This window comes from Oncorhynchus gorbuscha, linkage group LG07, assembly GCF_021184085.1.
Source record: "Oncorhynchus gorbuscha isolate QuinsamMale2020 ecotype Even-year linkage group LG07, OgorEven_v1.0, whole genome shotgun sequence".
In the NCBI taxonomy this organism is placed as follows: Eukaryota; Metazoa; Chordata; class Actinopteri; order Salmoniformes; family Salmonidae; genus Oncorhynchus; species Oncorhynchus gorbuscha.
In genome coordinates this window covers 10,772,373-10,792,427 of record NC_060179.1, presented here as the reverse complement: position 1 = coordinate 10,792,427, position 20,055 = coordinate 10,772,373, and the positions used below count along the sequence as shown (strand labels likewise).

The 20,055-nt window shown below is 47.5% G+C and overlaps 2 protein-coding genes across 2 annotated transcripts; one reads left to right on the top strand and one right to left on the bottom strand.

Annotated features, from left to right (window-relative positions):
- The first annotated feature begins 221 nt into the window (after positions 1-221).
- Positions 222-15,748, top strand: hgd (homogentisate 1,2-dioxygenase). The gene is made up of 14 exons (XM_046355478.1): positions 222-483; positions 2,936-3,007; positions 3,162-3,250; positions 3,406-3,511; positions 3,589-3,648; positions 3,770-3,861; positions 3,972-4,006; positions 4,092-4,171; positions 5,108-5,207; positions 5,297-5,421; positions 14,565-14,669; positions 14,757-14,883; positions 15,089-15,270; positions 15,355-15,748. The coding sequence occupies exons 1-14, from the start codon at positions 469-471 to the stop codon at positions 15,496-15,498; spliced, it is 1,332 nt and encodes a 443-aa protein (XP_046211434.1). The 5' UTR covers positions 222-468; the 3' UTR covers positions 15,499-15,748.
- A 63-nt stretch (positions 15,749-15,811) lies between these two features.
- Positions 15,812-17,793, bottom strand: LOC124039476 (NADH dehydrogenase [ubiquinone] 1 beta subcomplex subunit 4-like). Its single transcript, XM_046355480.1, has 3 exons — positions 17,572-17,793; positions 17,105-17,248; positions 15,812-15,966 (listed from the first exon to the last, which is right to left on the bottom strand). Exons 1-3 carry the CDS (start codon positions 17,746-17,748, stop codon positions 15,904-15,906), a joined length of 384 nt encoding a protein of 127 aa, XP_046211436.1. The 5' UTR covers positions 17,749-17,793; the 3' UTR covers positions 15,812-15,903.
- Between the last annotated feature and the right edge of the window lie 2,262 nt (positions 17,794-20,055).

Sequence of the window (20,055 nt, the reverse complement as noted above, 5' to 3'; positions counted from 1 at the left end):
TAATTATATTCATTATATTTCTACATGCATCACCATCAGCGCAGTCAGTGCATCCATACTCCGGATGTGGATGGAACGTAAAACTACACGTCTCATGGCCATTGGACCCATGTTGGATCTAAAAGGTGGTTTGGGGTTGTATTTGCTTTCCCTGTGACTTTGGTCCTTGTTTGCTCAGCCTCGCCACCCCTGTCTTTGTTTTTCTATGCATATCCACCCCTTTCTACCAGAGAGAACTCCCCGTGCGTCACGGAACGTTCTGCTCTTAATTAAAGCCATATTGAGAAAAAGCATAAATCCAGCCCTGCTCTCCTTTTATTTTCACTCTCCATCTCGGGACGTGGGGGTTGTGTGGCGTATTGGTTAGGTATCGTAGACTGAGGTACTGGAGAGAAATAGTTACGTTTTAACCAGCGTGTTGAACTTTAAACACGTATTTTCTTCAGGACAGTTTCATTAGGAAGCGCAATGTCTGGGCTTAAGGTAAGGACTAAAGGAGGAACAACTTCCGTAAATATTACCTCCATTTATGATGAACCTAAGTTCAGGTTATTTTTTTGCAGAGGGCTGTTATTTCTCATAAATTGTTCTTAATTTAAAATAAGAAATGCTGACATATGGGAACGATAAGCATATATATCGTTTTTTTTTTAGCTTTCAATCGCATCAACAAATGTGATATGCAATGCAAGACTAAACTGTGTTTTGCATAAGTAAAAAGTGTTTTATAAATCTGGAGCATACTGCCACGGTCAAGCGGTGCGCTGAAGGGGCGTTCCCTTATGTCCAATCAGCGCGCGGCGTTTAGCAGCTGCCCAGATGCTCCCTAGCGGCTTGTGGAACGCAGAGTTCTGAGGTTGTGCCACCATTGTGCAACTCATGTTTCATTCAGCCACTGTCATTTATTGAGAATTTGAGCATCATTATTCCACACCAAGTAAACTACAATGCAAGGAATGTAATCACGTGAGCGCGCGCATAACTGCAACAAGACGCTTGCGCTTTTGCAGACCCGCGATGACTCAGCACAATTTTTTTGTGCGTGCGCCAAGTTCCAAGCGTAGGCTACTGTGAGAGGAGAAAGAGAGAAAACGGGGTCGTGCTGCTGTGGCTACATCAGAAAAGTCACGTAGTGTGCCAAGTATGTGTACCAGTATACATTTATACCGTCCCCTCGCCCATACCCTGGCGCAAACCAGGGACCATCTGCACACATCAACAACAGTCACCCCTCGAAGCATCGTTACCCATCGCTCCACAAAAGCCGCAGGCCGTGCAGAGCAAGGGGAACAACTACTTCAAGGTCTCAGAGAAAGTGACGTCACCGATTGAAACGTTATTTAGCGCGAACACCGCTAACTCGCTAGCCATTTCACACCCGTTACATATGCAAACAGATGACACAACTACTCTGAGCATAAAAGCTACATGTTAGGTAAAATATTGGTCCCATGTTTCATGAGCTGAAATTCAAGATCCTATATAATTTCCATAAGTACAAAAAGCTTATTTCTCTCAAATTCTGTGCACAAATTTGTTTGGATCTGTTAGTGAGCATTTCTCATTCGCCAAGATAATCCATTCACCTGACAGGTGTGGCATATCAATATGATGATTAAACAGCAGGACCATTACACAGGTGCACTTTGTGCTGGGGACAATTAAAGGCCACTCTATAATGTGCAGTTTTGTCACAACACAATGCCACAGATGTCTCATGTTTTGAGGGAGCGTACAGTTGGCATGCTGACTGCAGGAATGTCCACCAGAGCAGTTGCCAGAGAATGTCATGTTAATTTCTCGACCATAAGCCACCTCCAACATCGTTTTAGAGAATTTGTCAGTACGTCCAACCGGCCTCACATCCGCAGACTACGTGTAACCACGCCGGCCCAAGACCTCCCATCCATCTATCTTTTTTACTTGCGGGATCATCTGAGACCAGCTACCCAGACAGCTGATGAGACTGTGGGTTTGCACAACCGAAGAATTTCTGCCCAAACTGTCAGAAACCGTCTCAGGGAAGCTCATCTGCGTGCTCGTCGTCCTCGCCAGGGTCTTGACCTGACTGCAGTTCATGGATTAATCCTGGTTTCAAATGTACCAGGCAGCTGGTCGACGGCGTGTATGGCTTCGTGTGGACGAGCGGTTTGCTTATGTCAATTTTGTGAACAGATTGCCTCATGGTGGCGGTGTGGTTATAATGTGGGCAGGCATTAGCTACAGAAAACAAACACAATTGCATTTGATCCATTTGAATGCACAGATACCATGATGAAATACCGTGACGAGGCCCATTGTCGAGCCATTAATTCACCGCCATCACATCATGTTTCAGCATGATAATGCACGGCCCCATGTCGCTAGGATCTGTACACAATTCCTGGAAGCTGAAAATGTCCCAGTTCTTCCATGGCCTGCATACTCACCAGACATGTCACCCATTGAGCATGTTTGGGATGCTCTGGATCGACCGGTATGACCGCGTGCTCCAGTTCCTGCCAATATCCAGGAACTTCACACAGCCATTGAAGAGTGGGACAACATTCAACAGGCCACAATCAACAGCCTGATCAACTCTCACTGTGAAGGAGATGTGTCGTGCTCCATGAGGCAAATGGTCACACTAGATACTGAATGGTTTTCTGAGCCACTCCCCTACTTTTTTTTTTTTAAGGTATCTGTGAACAACAGATGCATATCTGTATTCCCAGATGTGCGATCCATAGATTAGAGCCTAATTATTTTATTTCAATGGACTGATTTCCTTATATGAACTGTAACTCAGTAAAATCTTTTAAATGGTTTCATTTACATTTTTTGTACAGTGTATAAGGACTCAACAACATAGACATGATGATGTCATAATGTAATACTGAAGGCAGATGTGAAGTGTCACTGTCAACTGTAGCATCTCTCTCTCAATCTCCTCCAGTACCTGAGTGGGTTTGGGAATGAGTTCTCCTCTGAAGACCCTCGCTGCCCAGGGTCCTTACCTGAGGGACAGGTAACATTCCACACTACACCTCACCTGTTATACAACACCCCCCCTTAAAACACACCTGTATAGCCTACATTGTAGGTTCTGTAGCCCCTGCAAACACCCCTCACACCTCCGTTACCCCTATGGAATGTTGAACCCAGCTCTGCTGTCTCTCCAGAACAACCCTCAGGTGTGTCCCTATGGCCTCTATGCTGAACAACTCTCTGGCTCCGCCTTCACCTGCCCACGGCCAACCAATAAGAGGAGGTATCCAGTCATTTAATAGTGATTGGCAGGAATGTATCCTCCTTTCAATGGTCCTCAGATGATGTGTACAGCAAATACATTTTATGCACTTATTCATAGACATGCACACAGACGAACACACTGTCTTTGCTAACTTTCTTTCCTCGATTCTACAGCTGGTTGTACCGTATCCTGCCGTCCGTGCGCCACAAGCCGTACACCGCAATGCACTGTGGGAACCTAACAGAGAACTGGAACGAAGTGGAACCTGACCCTAACCAGGTACAGAGAGAAAGCGAGCGAGAGAAGATAAACAGGGAAATTAAGTCTCAATATTTTAAAATATTTCCTTTTCGTAGCTCCGATGGATGCCGTTCACCATCCCCAAATCCTCCGAGAAGAAAGTGGACTTTGTGACGGTAAAACATAATCCCTCCTTCATTCAGTCCTCTGGTTTTACTTGGTAGAAAATAGCTGTTTCTGCTGAATAGCTTGCAATCTGTCCTGGGTCTGATTGGTTCTCCCATCTGTCAATCATAGGGTCTGCACACCCTATGTGGAGCAGGAGACACCAAGTCCCGCAATGGGATCGGCATCCACATGTTCACCTGCAACACCTCCATGGTTGACAGGTGTGTGGTGTGTGTGTGTGTGTGGTGTGTGTGGTGATCATCTCTCCCATAATTGAGCTTTACAACTCTGAGCCCCATGTCAACAATTTTATGTCGTCTCTGCTTTTCAGGTGTTTCAACAATTCAGATGGCGATTTCCTCATTGGTCAGTCAAATATGCTGTTTTTTTAGTAAAGGTACACATGTTAAGTTAATGAGCAATAAGTAAGTACCCCCATTCTCTCTCTCAGTGCCCCAGCAGGGGGAGATTCTGATCACTACAGAGTTTGGGAAGTTGATGGTGGAACCCAATGAGATCTGTGTCATCCAGGTGAGACTGCAGCACCAGAGAACTTAAGCCTGTCGATCTTGACAGCTCTCAACAACAAAACCATGCTTCACATGAATCCCGCTCACTGTCAACCTTCACCCTGTGATAATCACGGTCACCTGTAACTGCCAACCTTCACCTGTAACTGTCAACCTGTAACTGTCAAGCCTCACCTGTAATTGTCAACCTGTAACTGTCAAGCCTCACCTGTAACTGTCAACCTGTAACTGTCAACCTGTAACTGTCAAGCCTCACCTGTAACTGTCAACCTGTAACTGTCAAGCCTCACCTGTAACTGTCAACCTGTAACTGTCAACTTGCAACTTTCAACCTGCCACTGTCAAACTTCACCTGAACTGTCAACCTGTAACTTTCAATCTTCACCTGTAACTTTCAATCTTCACCTGTAACTTTCAATCTTCACCTGTAACTGTCAACCCTCACCTGTAACTGTCAACCTACAACGGTCAACCTTCACCTGCAACCTTCACCTGTAACTGCCAACCCTCACCTGTAACTGCCAACCCTCACCTACAACTGTCAACCTACAACTGTCAACCTTCACCTGCAGCCTTCACCTGTAACTGCCAACCCTCACCTGCAACTGTCAACCTACAATTGTCAACCTTCACCTGCAACCCTCACCCTACAACTGTCAACCTTCACCTGCAACCCTCACCTGTAACTGCCAACCCTCACCTGTAACTGCCAACCCTCACCTGCAACTGTCAACCTACAACTGTCAACCTTCACCTGCAACCTTCACCTGTAACTGCCAACCCTCACCTGTAACTGTCAACCTGCAACTTTCAACCTTCACCTGAACTTTCAACCTGCAACTGTCAACCTTCACCTGCAACCTGTAACTTTCAACCTGTAACTGTCAACCTTCACCTGTCCCCTCGCATATATCTGTATGTCCCTTGTGTGCTGCAGCAAGGAATGCGTTTCAGTGTGAATGTGTTCGGGGAGACCAGAGGATACGTGTTGGAGGTGTACGGAGCCCACTTTGAGCTTCCCGACCTGGGACCCATAGGTGCGTGTGACACCATTCCTCCTCATCGTGACACCTTGACCCTCCCACCTTTCAACGCTATAACATTTGTGAACCTATCATCTTCCTAGGGGCCAATGGACTGGCCAATCCCAGGGACTTCCTGACTCCGGTAGCGTGGTATGAGGACCGTGAGGTGGCCACAGGCTACACCGTCATCAACAAGTATCAGGGCAAACTGTTCTCCAGCCAACAGGTGTGTACCTGTGCGTGACATGAGTACACGTGTGTCTTTGGGTTCATATGTACATGTTCTGTCACAGACATTACAATACACAGCACTATAATTCATAATAGTAGCTTGTAAAATATACATGGGACACCACTAATGTTGGCGATTAGCTATCTAGCCGTCCCAACTCCGAGAATAGCTGCACGTTAACATTGAACTGCCCTCTCCAATTTATTTAATGTAAAATGCCTGACAGTTCTGATCAGCAGGCTCCCGTCTCGGCTCACTTACCAGCCTTAACCAATTATGACAGTTCTGATCAGCAGACTCCCGTCTCGGCTCACTTACCAGCCTTAACCAATTCTGATTAACTCGTCCTGGAGTTCCCGCCAGATACCTACCTGTCTTTTCAGAAGGGGAGAAAACCTTGCTCGAGTTAACAATTAATTTCAGCATATTTTACAGTGGAATGATTTCCCACCCCGCTCTGAAAGCATCCTGTCGAGCAGGTAATTGGATCGACTCATTTTGTCTGACAGGAGGGGATTTTAAAGACTGGGAAGGGGAGGACGGAGGGTGTGTCTGCGTGTGTGAGTGTGTTTGTGTGTGTTAGGGAGGGAGGTAACTGTGGAAACACCTGTGTAAGTGGGGATACAGTGTATTCAGGAAGTATTCAGACCCTTTCACTTTTTCCACATTTTGTTAACTTACAGCCTTATTCTAATGGATTTTTAAAATGATTTTTATCAATGTACACACAATACCCCATAATGACATCACAATACCCCATAATGACATCACAATACCCCATAATGACATCACAATACCCCATAATGACAAAGCGAAAACAGGTTTTTGCATATGTATTATAAATAAAAAAACAAATCTAATTTACATAAATATTCAGACCCTACTTTATTGAAGCATCTTTGGCAGCGATCACATCCTCAAGTCTTCTTGGGTATGATGCTACAAGCTTTGCACACCTTTATTTGGGTATTTTCTCCCATTCTTCTCTGCAGATTCTCTCAAGGTCTGTCAGGTTGGATGGGGAGAGTCGCTGCACAGCTACTTTCAGGTCTCTCCAGAGATGTTCGTCCTGGCTCTGGCTGGGCCACTCAAGGACATTCAGAGACTTGTCCCGAAGCCACTCCTACGTTGTCTTGGCTGTGTGCTTAAGGTCATTTGTCCTGTTGGAAGGTGAACCTTCACCCCAATCTGAGGTCCAGAGTGCTCTGGAGTAGGTTTTCATCAATGATTTCTCTGTACTTTGCTCTGTTGATATTTCCCTCGATCCTGACTAGTCTCCCAGTCCCTACCGCTGAAAATCATCCCCACAGCATGATGCTGCCACCACCATGCTTCACCGTAGGGATGGTGGCAGGCTTCCTGCAGACGGCCAAAGAGTTCAATCTTGGTTTCATCAGATCAGAGAATCTTGTTTCTCATGATCTGCGAGTCCTTTAGGTGCCTTTTGGCAAACTCCAAGCATGCTGTTTCACAGGTGGACTCCAGTCAAGTTGTAGAAACATCTCAATGATGATCAGTGTAAACGGGATGCACCCGAGTTCAATTTCGAGTCTCTAGGAAAAGGGTCTGAATTCTTATGTAAATGAGGTGTTTATTTTATTTTTAATACATTTGCAAATATTTCTAAAAACAGTTTTTGCTTTGTCATTATGGGGTATTATGTGTAGATTGATGAGGAAAAACATACATTTTTATCAATTTTAGAACAAGGCTGTAACAATAACAAAATGTGTAAAAAGTGATGATCTGAATACTTTCCGAATGCCATGTGGATGCATGGGATATACACCGGTCCCCTCTTCCTTTCATTAACCTCTCTCCACCTCTCTCCATCCACCTCTCCACCTCTCTCCATCCACCTCTCTACCTCTCTTCATCTACCTCTATACCTCTCTCCATCCACCTCTCTACCTCCATCTACCTCTATACCTCTCTCCATCCACCTCTCTACCTCTCTCCCTCTACCTCTCTCCATCCACCTCTCTATCTCTCTCCCTCTACCTCTCTCCATCCACCTCTCTACCTCTCTACCTCTCTCCATCTACCTCTCTCCATCTACCTCTCTCCATCTACCTCTCTCCATCCACCTCTCTACCTCTCTACCTCTCTCCCTCTACCTCTCTCCCTCTACCTCTCTCCATCTACCTCTCTCCATCTACCTCTCTCCATCCACCTCTCTACCTCTACCTCTCTACCTCTCTACCTCTCTCCCTCTACCTCTCTCCATCCACCTCTCTACCTCTACCTCTCTACCTCTCTCCATCTACCTCTCTACCTCTCTCCCTCTACCTCTCTCCATCCACCTCTCTACCTCTACCTCTCTACCTCTCTCCATCTACCTCTCTACCTCTCTCCCTCTACCTCTCTCCATCCACCTCTCTACCTCCATCTACCTCTATACCTCTCTCCATCCACCTCTCTACCTCTCTCCCTCTACCTCTCTCCATCCACCTCTCTATCTCTCTCCCTCTACCTCTCTCCATCCACCTCTCTACCTCTCTACCTCTACCTCTCTACCTCTCTCCATCTACCTCTCTCCATCTACCTCTCTCCATCCACCTCTCTACCTCTCTACCTCTCTCCCTCTACCTCTCTCCCTCTACCTCTCTCCATCTACCTCTCTCCATCTACCTCTCTCCATCCACCTCTCTACCTCTACCTCTCTACCTCTCTACCTCTCTCCCTCTACCTCTCTCCATCCACCTCTCTACCTCTACCTCTCTACCTCTCTCCATCTACCTCTCTACCTCTCTCCCTCTACCTCTCTCCATCCACCTCTCTACCTCTCTCCATCCACCTCTATACCTCTCTCCATCTACCTCTCTACCTCTCCATCTACCTCTCTACCTCTCTCCATCCACCTCTCTCCATCTACCTCTCTACCTCTCTCCATCCACCTCTCTACCTCTCTCCATCCACCTCTCTACCTCTCTCCATCCACCTCTCTACCTCTCTCCATCCACCTCTCTACCTCTCTCCATCCACCTCTCTACCTCTCTCCATCCACCTCTCTACCTCTCTCCATCCACCTCTCTACCTCTCTCTATCCACCTCTCTATCTCTCTCCATCCACCTCTATACCTCTCTCCCTCTACCTCTCTCCATCCACCTCTATACCTCTCTCCCTCTACCTCTATACCTCTCTCCATCCACCTCTCTACCTCTCTCCCTCTACCTCTATACCTCTCTCCATCTACCTCTCCACCTCTCTCCATCCACCTCTCTCTACCTCTCTCCATCCACCTCTCTCTACCTCTCTCCATCCATCTCTCTCTACCTCTCTCCATCTACCTCTCTCCATCCACCTCTCTCCATCTACCTCTCTCCATCCACCTCTCTCTACCTCTCTCCATCCACCTCTCTCCATCCACCTCTCTCTACCTCTCTCCATCCACCTCTCTCCATCCACCTCTCTCCATCCTTCTCTCTCCATCCACCTCTCTACCTCTCTCCATCCACCTCTCTACCTCTCTCCATCCACCTCTCTAACTCTCTCCATCCACCTCTCTACCTCTCTCCATCCACCTCTCTCCATCCACCTCTCTCCATCCACCTCTCTCCATCCACCTCTCTCCATCCACCTCTCTACCTCTCTCCATCCACCTCTCTCTACCTCTCTCCATCCACCTCTCTCCATCCACCTCTCTCCATCCACCTCTCTCTACCTCTCTCCATCCACCTCTCTCTACCTCTCTCCATCTATCTCTCTCCATCCACCTCTCTCCATCCACCTCTCTCTACCTCTCTCCATCTCTCTCTCTCCATCCACCTCTCTCTACCTCTCTCCATCTCTCTCTCTACCTCTCTCCATCCACCTCTCTACCTCTCTCCATCCACCTCTCTACCTCTCTCCATCCACCTCTCTCCATCCACCTCTCTCCATCCACCTCTCTACCTCTCTCCATCCACCTCTCTCCATCCACCTCTCTACCTCTCTCCATCCACCTCTCTACCTCTCTCCATCCACCTCTCTCTACCTCTCTCCATCCACCTCTCTCTACCTCTCTCCATCCACCTCCCATCCACCTCTCTCTACCTCTCTCCATCCACCTCTCTCTACCTCTCTCCATCCACCTCTCTCTACCTCTCTCCACCCACCTCTCTCTACCTCTCTCCATCCACCTCTCTCTACCTCTCTCCATCCACCTCTCTCTACCCACCTCTCTCCATCCACCTCTCTCCATCCACCTCTCTCCATCCACCTCTCTCCATCCACCTCTCTACCTCTCTCCATCCACCTCTCTACCTCTCTCCATCCACCTCTCTACCTCTCTCCATCCACCTCTCTCTACCTCTCTCCATCCACCTCTCTCTACCTCTCTCCATCCACCTCTCTCTACCTCTCTCCATCCACCTCTCTCCATCCACCTCTCTCTCCACCTCTCTCCATCCACCTCTCTCTACCTCTCTCCATCCACCTCTCTCTACCTCTCTCCATCCACCTCTCTCTACCTCTCTCCACCCACCTCTCTCTACCTCTCTCCATCCACCTCTCTCTACCTCTCTCCATCCACCTCTCTCTACCTCTCTCCATCCACCTCTCTCCATCCATCTCTCTCCATCCAACTCTCTCCATCCAACTCTCTCCATCCAACTCTCTCCATCCACCTCTCTCCATCCACCTCTCTCCATCCACCTCTCTCCATCCACCTCTCTCCATCTCTCTCTCTCCATCCACCTCTCTCTACCTCTCTCCATCCTTCTCTCTACCTCTCTCCATCCTTCTCTCTACCTCTCTCCATCCACCTCTCTACCTCTCTCCATCCACCTCTCTACCTCTCTCCATCCACCTCTCTATCTCTCTCCATCCACCTCTCTCCATCCACCTCTCTCCATCCACCTCTCTCCTCCTCCATCCACCTCTCTCCATCCACCTCTCTCCATCCACCTCTCTACCTCTCTCCATCCACCTCTCTCCATCCACCTCTCTCCATCCACCTCTCTCCATCCACCTCTCTCCATCCACCTCTCTCCATCCACCTCTCTCCATCCACCTCTCTACCTCTCTCCATCCACCTCTCTCTATCTCTCTCCATCCACCTCTCTCCATCCACCTCTCTCCATCCACCTATCTCTACCTCTCTCCATCCACCTCTCTCCATCCACCTCTCTCCATCCACCTCTCTCCATCCACCTCTCTCCACCTACCTCTCTCCATCCACCTCTCTACCTCTCTCCATCCACCTCTCTACCTCTCTCCACCTACCTCTCTCCATCCACCTCTCTACCTCTCTCCATCCACCTCTCTCCATCCACCTCTCTCCATCCACCTCTCTACCTCTCTCCATCCACCTCTCTACCTCTCTCCATCCACCTCTCTCCATGCACGTCTCTCCATCCACCTCTCTCCATCCACCTCTCTCCATCCACCTCTCTCCATCCACCTCTCTACCTCTCTCCATCCACCTCTCTACCTCTCTCCATCCACCTCTCTCTATCTCTCTCCATCCACCTCTCTCTATCTCTCTCCATCCACCTCTCTCTATCCACCTCTCTCTCTCTACCTCTCTCCATCCATCTCTCTCCATCCACCTCTCTCCATCCACCTCTCTCCATCCACCTCTCTCCATCCACCTCTCTACCTCTCTCCATCTACCTCTCTCTACCTCTCTCCATCCACCTCTCTCCATCCACCTCTCTCCATCTACCTCTCTCTACCTCTCTCTACCTACCTCTCTCCATCCACCTCTCTCCATCCACCTCTCTCCATCTACCTCTCTCCATCCACCTCTCTCCATCTACCTCTCTCTCCATCCACCTCTCTCCATCCACCTCTCTCTACCTCTCTCCATCCACCTCTCTCTACCTCTCTCCATCCACCTCTCTCTACCTCTCTCCATCCACCTCTCTCTACCTCTCTCCATCCACCTCTCTCTACCTCTCTCCATCCACCTCTCTCTACCTCTCTCCATCTACCTCTCTCCATCCACCTCTCTCCATCTACCTCTCTCCATCCACCTCTCTCCATCCACCTCTCTCTACCTCTCTCCATCCACCTCTCTCTACCTCTCTCCATCCACCTCTCTCTACCTCTCTCCATCCACCTCTCTCTACCTCTCTCCATCCACCTCTCTCTACCTCTCTCCATCCACCTCTCTCTACCTCTCTCCATCCACCTCTCTCTACCTCTCTCCATCTACCTCTCTCCATCCACCTCTCTCCATCTACCTCTCTCCATCCACCTCTCTCCATCTACCTCTCTACCCCTCTCCATCCACCTCTCTCCATCCACCTCTCTCTACCTCTCTCCATCCACCTCTCTCTACCTCTCTCCATCCACCTCTCTCTAACTCTCTCCATCCACCTCTCTCTACCTCTCTCCATCCACCTCTCTCTACCTCTCTCCATCCACCTCTCTCTACCTCTCTCCATCCACCTCTCTCCATCTACCTTACATTACATTTACATTTAAGTCATTTAGCAGACGCTCTTATCCAGAGCTACTTACAACTCTCCATCCACCTCTCTCCATCTACCTCTCTCCATCCACCTCTCTCCATCTACCTCTCTCCATCCACCTCTCTCCATCTACCTCTCTCCATCCACCTCTCTCCATCTACCTCTCTCCATCCACCTCTCTACATCTACCTCTCTCCATCCACCTCTCTCCATCTACCTCTCTCCATCCACCTCTCTCTACCTCTCTCCATCCACCTCTCTACCTCTCTCCATCCACCTCTCTACCTCTCTCCATCCACCTTTCTACCTCTCTCCATCCACCTCTCTCCATCCACCTCTCTACCTCTCTCCATCTACCTCTCTCCATCCACCTCTCTACCTCTCTCCATCTACCTCTCTCCATCCACCTCTCTACCTCTGTCCATCTACCTCTCTCCATCCACCTCTCTCCATCCATCTCTCTCCTCCATCTCATCCACCTCTCTCCATCCACCTCTCTCCATCCATCTCTCCATCCATCTCTCTCCTCCTTCTCTACCTCTCTCCATCCACCTCTCTCCACCTCTCTCCCATCCACCTCTCTCCATCTACCTTCTCCATCCACCTCTCTCCATCCACCTCTCTCCATCCACCTCTCTCCATCTACCTCTCTCCATCTACCTCTCTCCATCCACCTCTCTCCATCCACCTCTCTCCATCCACCTCTCTCCATCCACCTCTCTCTACCTCTCTCCATCCACCTCTCTCCATCCACCTCTCTCCATCCACCTCTCTACCTCTCTCCATCCACCTCTCTCCATCCACCTCTCTACCTCTCTCCATCCACCTCTACCTCTCTCCATCCACCTCTCTCCATCCACCTCTCTACCTCTCTCCATCCACCTCTCTCCATCCACCTCTCTCCCTCTCTCCATCCACCTCTCTCCATCCACCTCTCTCCATCCACCTCTCTCCATCCACCTCTCTCCATCCACCTCTCTCCATCCACCTCTCTACCTCTCTCCATCCACCTCTCTACCACTCTCCATCCACCTCTCTACCTCTCTCCATCCACCTCTCTACCTCTCTCTCTCTCTCCATCTACCTCTGTATCCACCTCTCTTTCTCTTAGTCATCTCTGGGTTCGGACTGGGTTTTGGGGCTTGCACTTTCTCTCTCCCCCACCTAACGTGTGTGTGTGTGTGTGTGTGTGTGTGTGTGTGTGTGTGTGTGTGTGTGTGTGTGTGTGTGTGTGTGTGTGTGTGTGTGTGTGTGTGTGTGTGTGTGTGTGTGTGTGTGTGTGTGTGTGTGTGTGTGTGTGGAAGTGGGGGGCAGGTTCCGTCCCTGTCTCGTCCTGCTGTTTGGTCCCCCTGCAGAGAGATCAAATTGCCCAAATTAACTTATTATTTGCTTGACTGGGCCAATATGTTTGTGTTGTGTGTGTTTTTTTTTCTCTCACTCCGTTTTTAATGGAGTCTTGCAGAGTTATCACAGGAACTGTAATGCCCAAGAGATGACCTGCCTTGGGGTACTCCGACCCCCTGGGTGCATGGTGACTGTGTGTGTTTGTACTGCATACGAGTGTGTTAGCAGTTAATTTATGGTGTATGTCTGTGGGAGAGTGCGTGTGTGCTTGCGCACGTTTGAGAGGGTACATGGGTCAGTCCTAAAGACGGCTTGAGCTGTAATGAATAATATTGATTTTAGAACTACCATTGAATGTCTCTTTCACAGTGACATTATCAAAACTGCTATATAAAATTGCTGTGGTTTTAACAATCAAGATGAAGAAATATCTCTACACCGTCTTCGTGTCTCTCTCTCCACCCCATCTCTCTCCGAGCCGAGGGCCCTGAAAGTTTGGGAAAGTTTGATTGCGAAACCAATTACTGCATAAATACCTGGAGCTGAAGATCACAGCGAATGGGGAGAATGAAAAGAATAGTAGAGAAGGAGAGGAGGCCCACCGTTCCAAATCAGCCCTTATCCTCAGCTTCTGTTTCTCCCTTATGCTGGTCTACTTCTGTTTCTCCCTTATGCTGGTCTACTTCTGTTTCTCCCTTATGCTGGTCTACTTCTGTTTTTCCCTTATGCTGGTCTACTTCTGTTTTTCCCTTATGCTGGTCTACTTCTGTTTCTCCCTTATGCTGGTCTACTTCTGTTTCTCCCTTGCTGGTCTACTTCTGCTCCCTTATGGTCTACTTCTGTTTCTCCCTTATGCTGGTCTATGCTCCCTTATGGTCTACTTCTGTTTCTCCCTTATGCTGGTCTACTTCTGTTTCTCCCTTATGCTGGTCTACTTCTGTTTCTCCCTTATGCTGGTCTACTTCTGTTTCTCCCTTATGCTGGTCTACTTCTGTTTCTCCCTTATGCTGGTCTACTTCTGTTTCTCCCTTATGCTGGTCTACTTCTGTTTCTCCTCCCTTATGCTGGTCTACTTCTGTTTCTCCCTTATGCTGGTCTACTTCTGTTTCTCCCTTATGCTGGTCTACTTCTGTTTCTCCCTTATGCTGGTCTACTTCTGTTTCTCCCTTATGCTGGTCTACTTCTGTTTCTCCCTTATGCTGGTCTACTTCTGTTTCTCCCTTATGCTGGTCTACTTCTGGTTTTCAATTCTGAATATCAAGGTCCCTCTGTCCAGAAATGAAAATGGACTTGAGGTATGGCTATAACCAGGTCTAAGGTGCGGTAGGGATGCTGACGCCTGCCTCACCCCTACTGTACATTTGATTATTCTATTCCTTCTTGTGTGATTCCAGAGTTTCTCTCCCTTCAATGTGGTAGCGTGGCATGGAAACTACACTCCATACAAATACAACCTGGACAACTTCATGGTCATCAACTGTGTGGCCTTCGATCATGCGGTGAGAACCTCACACACACACACACACACACATAAGCATGCATAGACACACACCCCTAACCCTTCCTCTCCTCCATCTGTGCACCAGGATCCTTCCATCTTCACAGTGTTGACGGCCAAGTCCTCTCGTCCAGGAGTTGCCATGGCTGACTTTGTCATCTTCCCCCCACGCTGGGGAGTGGCCGACCACACCTTCAGACCCCCGTACTACCACAGTACGACCACACACACACACACACACACACACTTTAAGAACAAATAACTCAAGCACTCGCTCGTCTTCAGTTCTGATGTTACCGAGAACTTTGTCCTTTTCTAGCATAGCCATCTAGGGACTACCCCAACCTGTCCCTGGTCTCTTTGTAATGCATTTTGTAGTAGTGTGTGCCTGTGTTAGAGCGCCCCCTGTCTGTGTTCCAGGGAACTGTATGAGTGAGTTCATGGGGCTGATCAAGGGCCACTATGAGGCCAAGGAGGAGGGCTTCCAGCCAGGAGGGGGCACCCTCCACAGCACGATGACCCCTCATGGCCCTGACAGAGACTGCTTCGAGAAGAGCAGCACCGCTCTCCTCAAACCAGAGAGGGTGGCCGATGGGACCATGGTAACACACACGTGATGAAATTATAAAACTGTAAATATCAGTGAGCCATCAAGTAACATCCCTCTCTCTCTCTCTCTCTCTCAGGCCTTCATGTTTGAGTCGTCGTTCAGCATGGCGGTTACTAAGTGGGGTCTGGAGACGTGTCAGAGGCTGGACAAGAGTTACTACCAGTGCTGGGAGCCGCTACGCAAACACTTCGACCCCAACTGGAGACCAAGCAAACAGTAGAGTAGAGAAGCAGAACAGTCATTGCTTCCCCTAGATGACTTAAGGCATGGCGCAAAGGCCCATAAAGTCAACATCCTGGTCCTCTTTAGCTTCATACCACTATACCGTGGCTCAATTCATTCTATCAATCACAGCCTAATAGTGTTTGGGTAATTGGTGTATGCTTGTTTGACTGACCAGTTCATTGATAAAAAGTTATTGGACAAAAGTGAATGAATAAAAATTCCCTGGAAGATGTATTATCATGTGATCACCACTCTGCTGCTCATGTCATTCTCAGCCCATGTATGTTTAATGACAGGCAGTGATTTGCTTTTTCAACAAAAGGACATTTTATTCAGTCAACAGATACACACTGACATTAAATCTACAATACTTTACAATGGAGGTCTGCAATGAGCAAACTCAGTAGGCGAGCTTGAACTTGCGGTCGTAGGTCCCAGCTTTGATCTGCTCCTCCTTCTTGTCCTGCAGACGAGGGAGGGGGTAAATGAGGTTACGATGGCAACCGAGAGAAAGCATTGTCACCTAAGCCAGGGTTTCCCAGACTAATTTCTGCCCCTAGCACTACACAGCTTTTTTAAATAATCAAAGCTTGATCATTTATTAGACTTAGCTGTGTCGTGCTTAGCTAAAACCAAAAAGACTGCGTTTGGGAAGCCCTGCTCTAAGCAACCTCTTGGTGGCGTGTTTATAATATGAACTAATGACTCGTGAATAAATACAGGGTTGTTTTTCTTCCTCGCAGTGGAGAAATAGCAGAGAAATTACAGCACAGTGTGAGCCTCAGTACCCAGGTCTGTGACAGCTCTCTGATTCAGAGAGAGGCTCTTAATAACAATGGTGGTGCCATTGTAACGGATGTGAAACAGTTAGCGGTGCGCGCTAAATAGCGGTTCAATCGGTGACGTCACTTGCTCTGAGACCTTGAAGTAGTAGTTCCCCTTGCTCTGCAAGAGCCGTGGCTTTTGTGGAGCGATGGGTAACGATGCTTCGTGGGTGACCGTTGTTGTGTGCAGAGGGTCCCTGGTTCGCGCCCGGGTATGGGCGAGGGGACGGTCTAAAGTTATACTGTTACACCATGTAGACTGTCACAAAGAATGGGGAGTAGAAGATGAACTTAGAACACATGCTAGGCTTCTCCCGGACTTAAATATTTGGCAGAAATCTTGAAACTATTATGGAGTCAGACAAAGCTTCAAAGTGTATTTGCTTCCAATAATGCAAAAATGATTTCACCATGTCGATGAGCTAAGATGAATTTACTGGCTCTGTCTGAGGGCTCATATTCCAATCACTTCAGCATTAGACAGCAAATGTGTCTGTTCAATGGATGACCTTAGTGGGCAGTCTGGTGGCCCTGTACAAGTTTGCCTTCATAACATAGGTAGGAACACTTTCCTAATATTGAGTTGCTTACGTTTAAAGTCATGTTTAAAAATAAAATAAAAACCTGAGTGGTAGATTTCGTTTTGTATTTTGACTCAAAGTGATCTGGACTCAGAAAAGGTTGTTGACCACTGGTATAAAGGCTAGGGTGGATTTGAAACAGACTCCTAATGTCAGGGAACACGTAGGATAAGGATTGGTGTCATCTCATCCATACCCTGTCCGTCTTCAGAACGTAGTACAGGACGAAGAGGGGAACCACTCCAAAGAGCCCACCTAGCAGCGACGTCTTCTTGGTGGCTCTGAAGTGGTTGTAGGGGTTGGTGCGTGCATACACCCAGCGTGTCAAGGCAGGGTCTTCCTGTAAGCACAAAAAACAGCATGTCAATAATGATGGCCATTCTCTGAGAGTGGGTGCCAGTCTTAATGCAGTCAATTACTATCGTGGCAAAAACGGTTGAATTCAGAAACAGTCATGTTCCCCCAGAATACAATTAACTGAATACAACAATGCATCACAAATGAGTTTAAATAGCAAACTTATTCCGAAATAGTAACATCAAGGTCACATCAACAAAAGTAACATTAATTAGCAAACACCATCAATAGCATTACCCCTGGGTGAACTGTGGGTCTGACATTCGCAAGCTAGCTAGCGTTAGCATGTTAGCTCACTCTACTTACAATAAGCTCTTTTCTGTGCGGGTTGTTTAGTTGCATCTGATATTGTCTCTTCAGCTGGGCCCTTAAACCAGCCCTCTCTTCCTCGGCACGTCTCTGGTCCAGCGAAAGGTTGAAATATTCAGCTGGGTCCAACGTTTTTGGCCGAGTGGCCAAGGGCGCTTCGCGGTAATCCGCCATGTTTGTGAGTAGAGACCAATGACCGTAGAGACAGACAACGAGATTAGATAACCACAAAGTATCGCGTTCTCTTCCAGCAGCAGAGTTTTCCTCCGTCGGTGGAGCCTTGTCTGGCAGCGAAACAATTCATGCAGCCCAATTTAATGCCTTAAAAAATACAACATAGCTGATATGGCTGACTTGCTTAAATAAATGTGGTTTCTATTGACAATTGAGATGTACAAACTATGGCATAAGGGGATGACAAGCAGATAAGACAATCAGTAACTTCGATGAAGACATTCATGAGCGAGCTAGGACGGACATAGTCAATATAACTATTTGTTTAGCACTTTTGAAATGTACAGCAGCAGAATTCAAACATGTGCCGTTCTTAGTGTTCTCCCTGTACACCAAGTCAGAACTGTAGGATAAATAAAGGGTGCATATAAGTGGACAATGAAAGCTCTTACAAAATGTGATGATTACATTTCTCTAAAACAGGTCATAGGCTACATGTATAAATATATCCCTGGCATATTACATCATTTATGCAGCAGCATACAAGTCATTTTTGGACTCACCTTGTTGTGCTGTGCTCACTTGAACAGGAAGGTGGCTTGGCAGTCCTTTGTGGGCAAATTTTGTCATCAAAGTTTGTCATTCTCTGGATTTCTGGTGCTTTCTAGACAACTGTGAACTTGGGGATAAAAAACCAGGTTGAATCATATTGACGTCATTGATCATCAGGCCGAATCTCAAATAAAGAGGCCCAAGTTCCCGACTTACAATTCCGAGATGGATGACCGTTCAAAACACATTTCCCAGTTGGAGCTCATTTTTCCAGAATTGCCAGTTGTCTTGAACTCACTGAAGTCAAGTTTTCGCAGTTACGAGTTAGCAATTGTTTTGAGTGTGGCACAAATCATGTTTCATTGACAGCATGGCCAATGTTGAATATTTACCATTTTAAACTTGTTAAAGAGACACTTAATCCCAGATTTTGGACCACACAGCCCCTCCACTGAATAGCAGGCTAGTGATTTATTTACAATGCTTGTAGTTAGCCACTTGTCATCGATTCCTTCCAAACCACTCATTGTTGAATTTGCAACTTGTTGTGTAATGTTTATGTCCAATGGCCAATGAGCACCGATACATTGTATCTATAATTTCTCTTCATTATTTATCTTCATATGACAAGGATTAAAAAGGATTTGCCAGTAGATTGTCTACTTGATTCATGGTAATGACTCCTAGCTAAGATTTTGAAAGTATGATGTTGACTTGATCAGTCCAATCAAAGCTACTGTAGATAGAACATAACAAGCCAGGCTGAAACACCTGCATTTTGGAGCTGCCTTACTCAAGAAAGCAAAAAGAGACCATGTTTGTATGTGGCTTTAGTAACTCAATTACTATTATGATTTTTTTTACATTGTTTGCAAATTGATTTGTGACATGTATTAATACCAAAATAACATGCAAAACAGGTAAGTCCCACCCAAAGTGGTCAATGACCTTCCACCCAACTTCCTTATCAGCATGGGCATGTCCAAAACGATGAACTGCTTTCAAACAGAGTGGAATGAGATGGTGCACAAATGTCTGTTTAACGCAGAGGATGTGGGGCTAGTTCCAGATGTGTACACTCAAAACCATTTTATTACAGCGAGATGAAAAACACAGAGGGAGAATACAGACAAACAGCCTCAGCAGCGGGACAAGCTCCAAAAAGCCAGAGATTTCCACCGTCTCCAGTACAGGTGAGTGGGCCAGGAGAAGAAAAGACTGAAGATATTAGAAAGCTGAAGACACAAGGTAAGATGTGATGAATACCCTGCTCACCCTTTATGTATCAAGGCATTTTATATCCCTAATAGTAACTCAAACTACTAAATGTATGATAAAGTTACTGTTTACTTTTTCACAATAAAAAATCTCTTGGCCCACAACCTGCTTGTCAGCTACCTGGCTCTACACCCAAGCAAACTAGTGGTTGCCTCGGGCTGGTGACGACCAGCTCTGGAGGCTTCCTGAAGGAGAGCTGATTTCAACAGGCCAGGGCACAGCGACGGCTCTCTGGGGCTAACTTCCACCCTGACGGGGCTAAGCTAGGGGCCACTGGTGGGACTCCAGGTTCCAGATATGGGACCTTTCTGAGGGCCGCTGTGTGCTGACCCCAGAGAGCCACTTGGGGCTGCTCCTTCCATTCCGGAGGAGACTGTGGCCTCCTGCTCCCTTAATGACACAGTTAAGGTTTGTTAGGAAATAAATATTTCCTGTTCTTCTACCAAACTTGGCACACACATGCTGACTGTGTTGAGG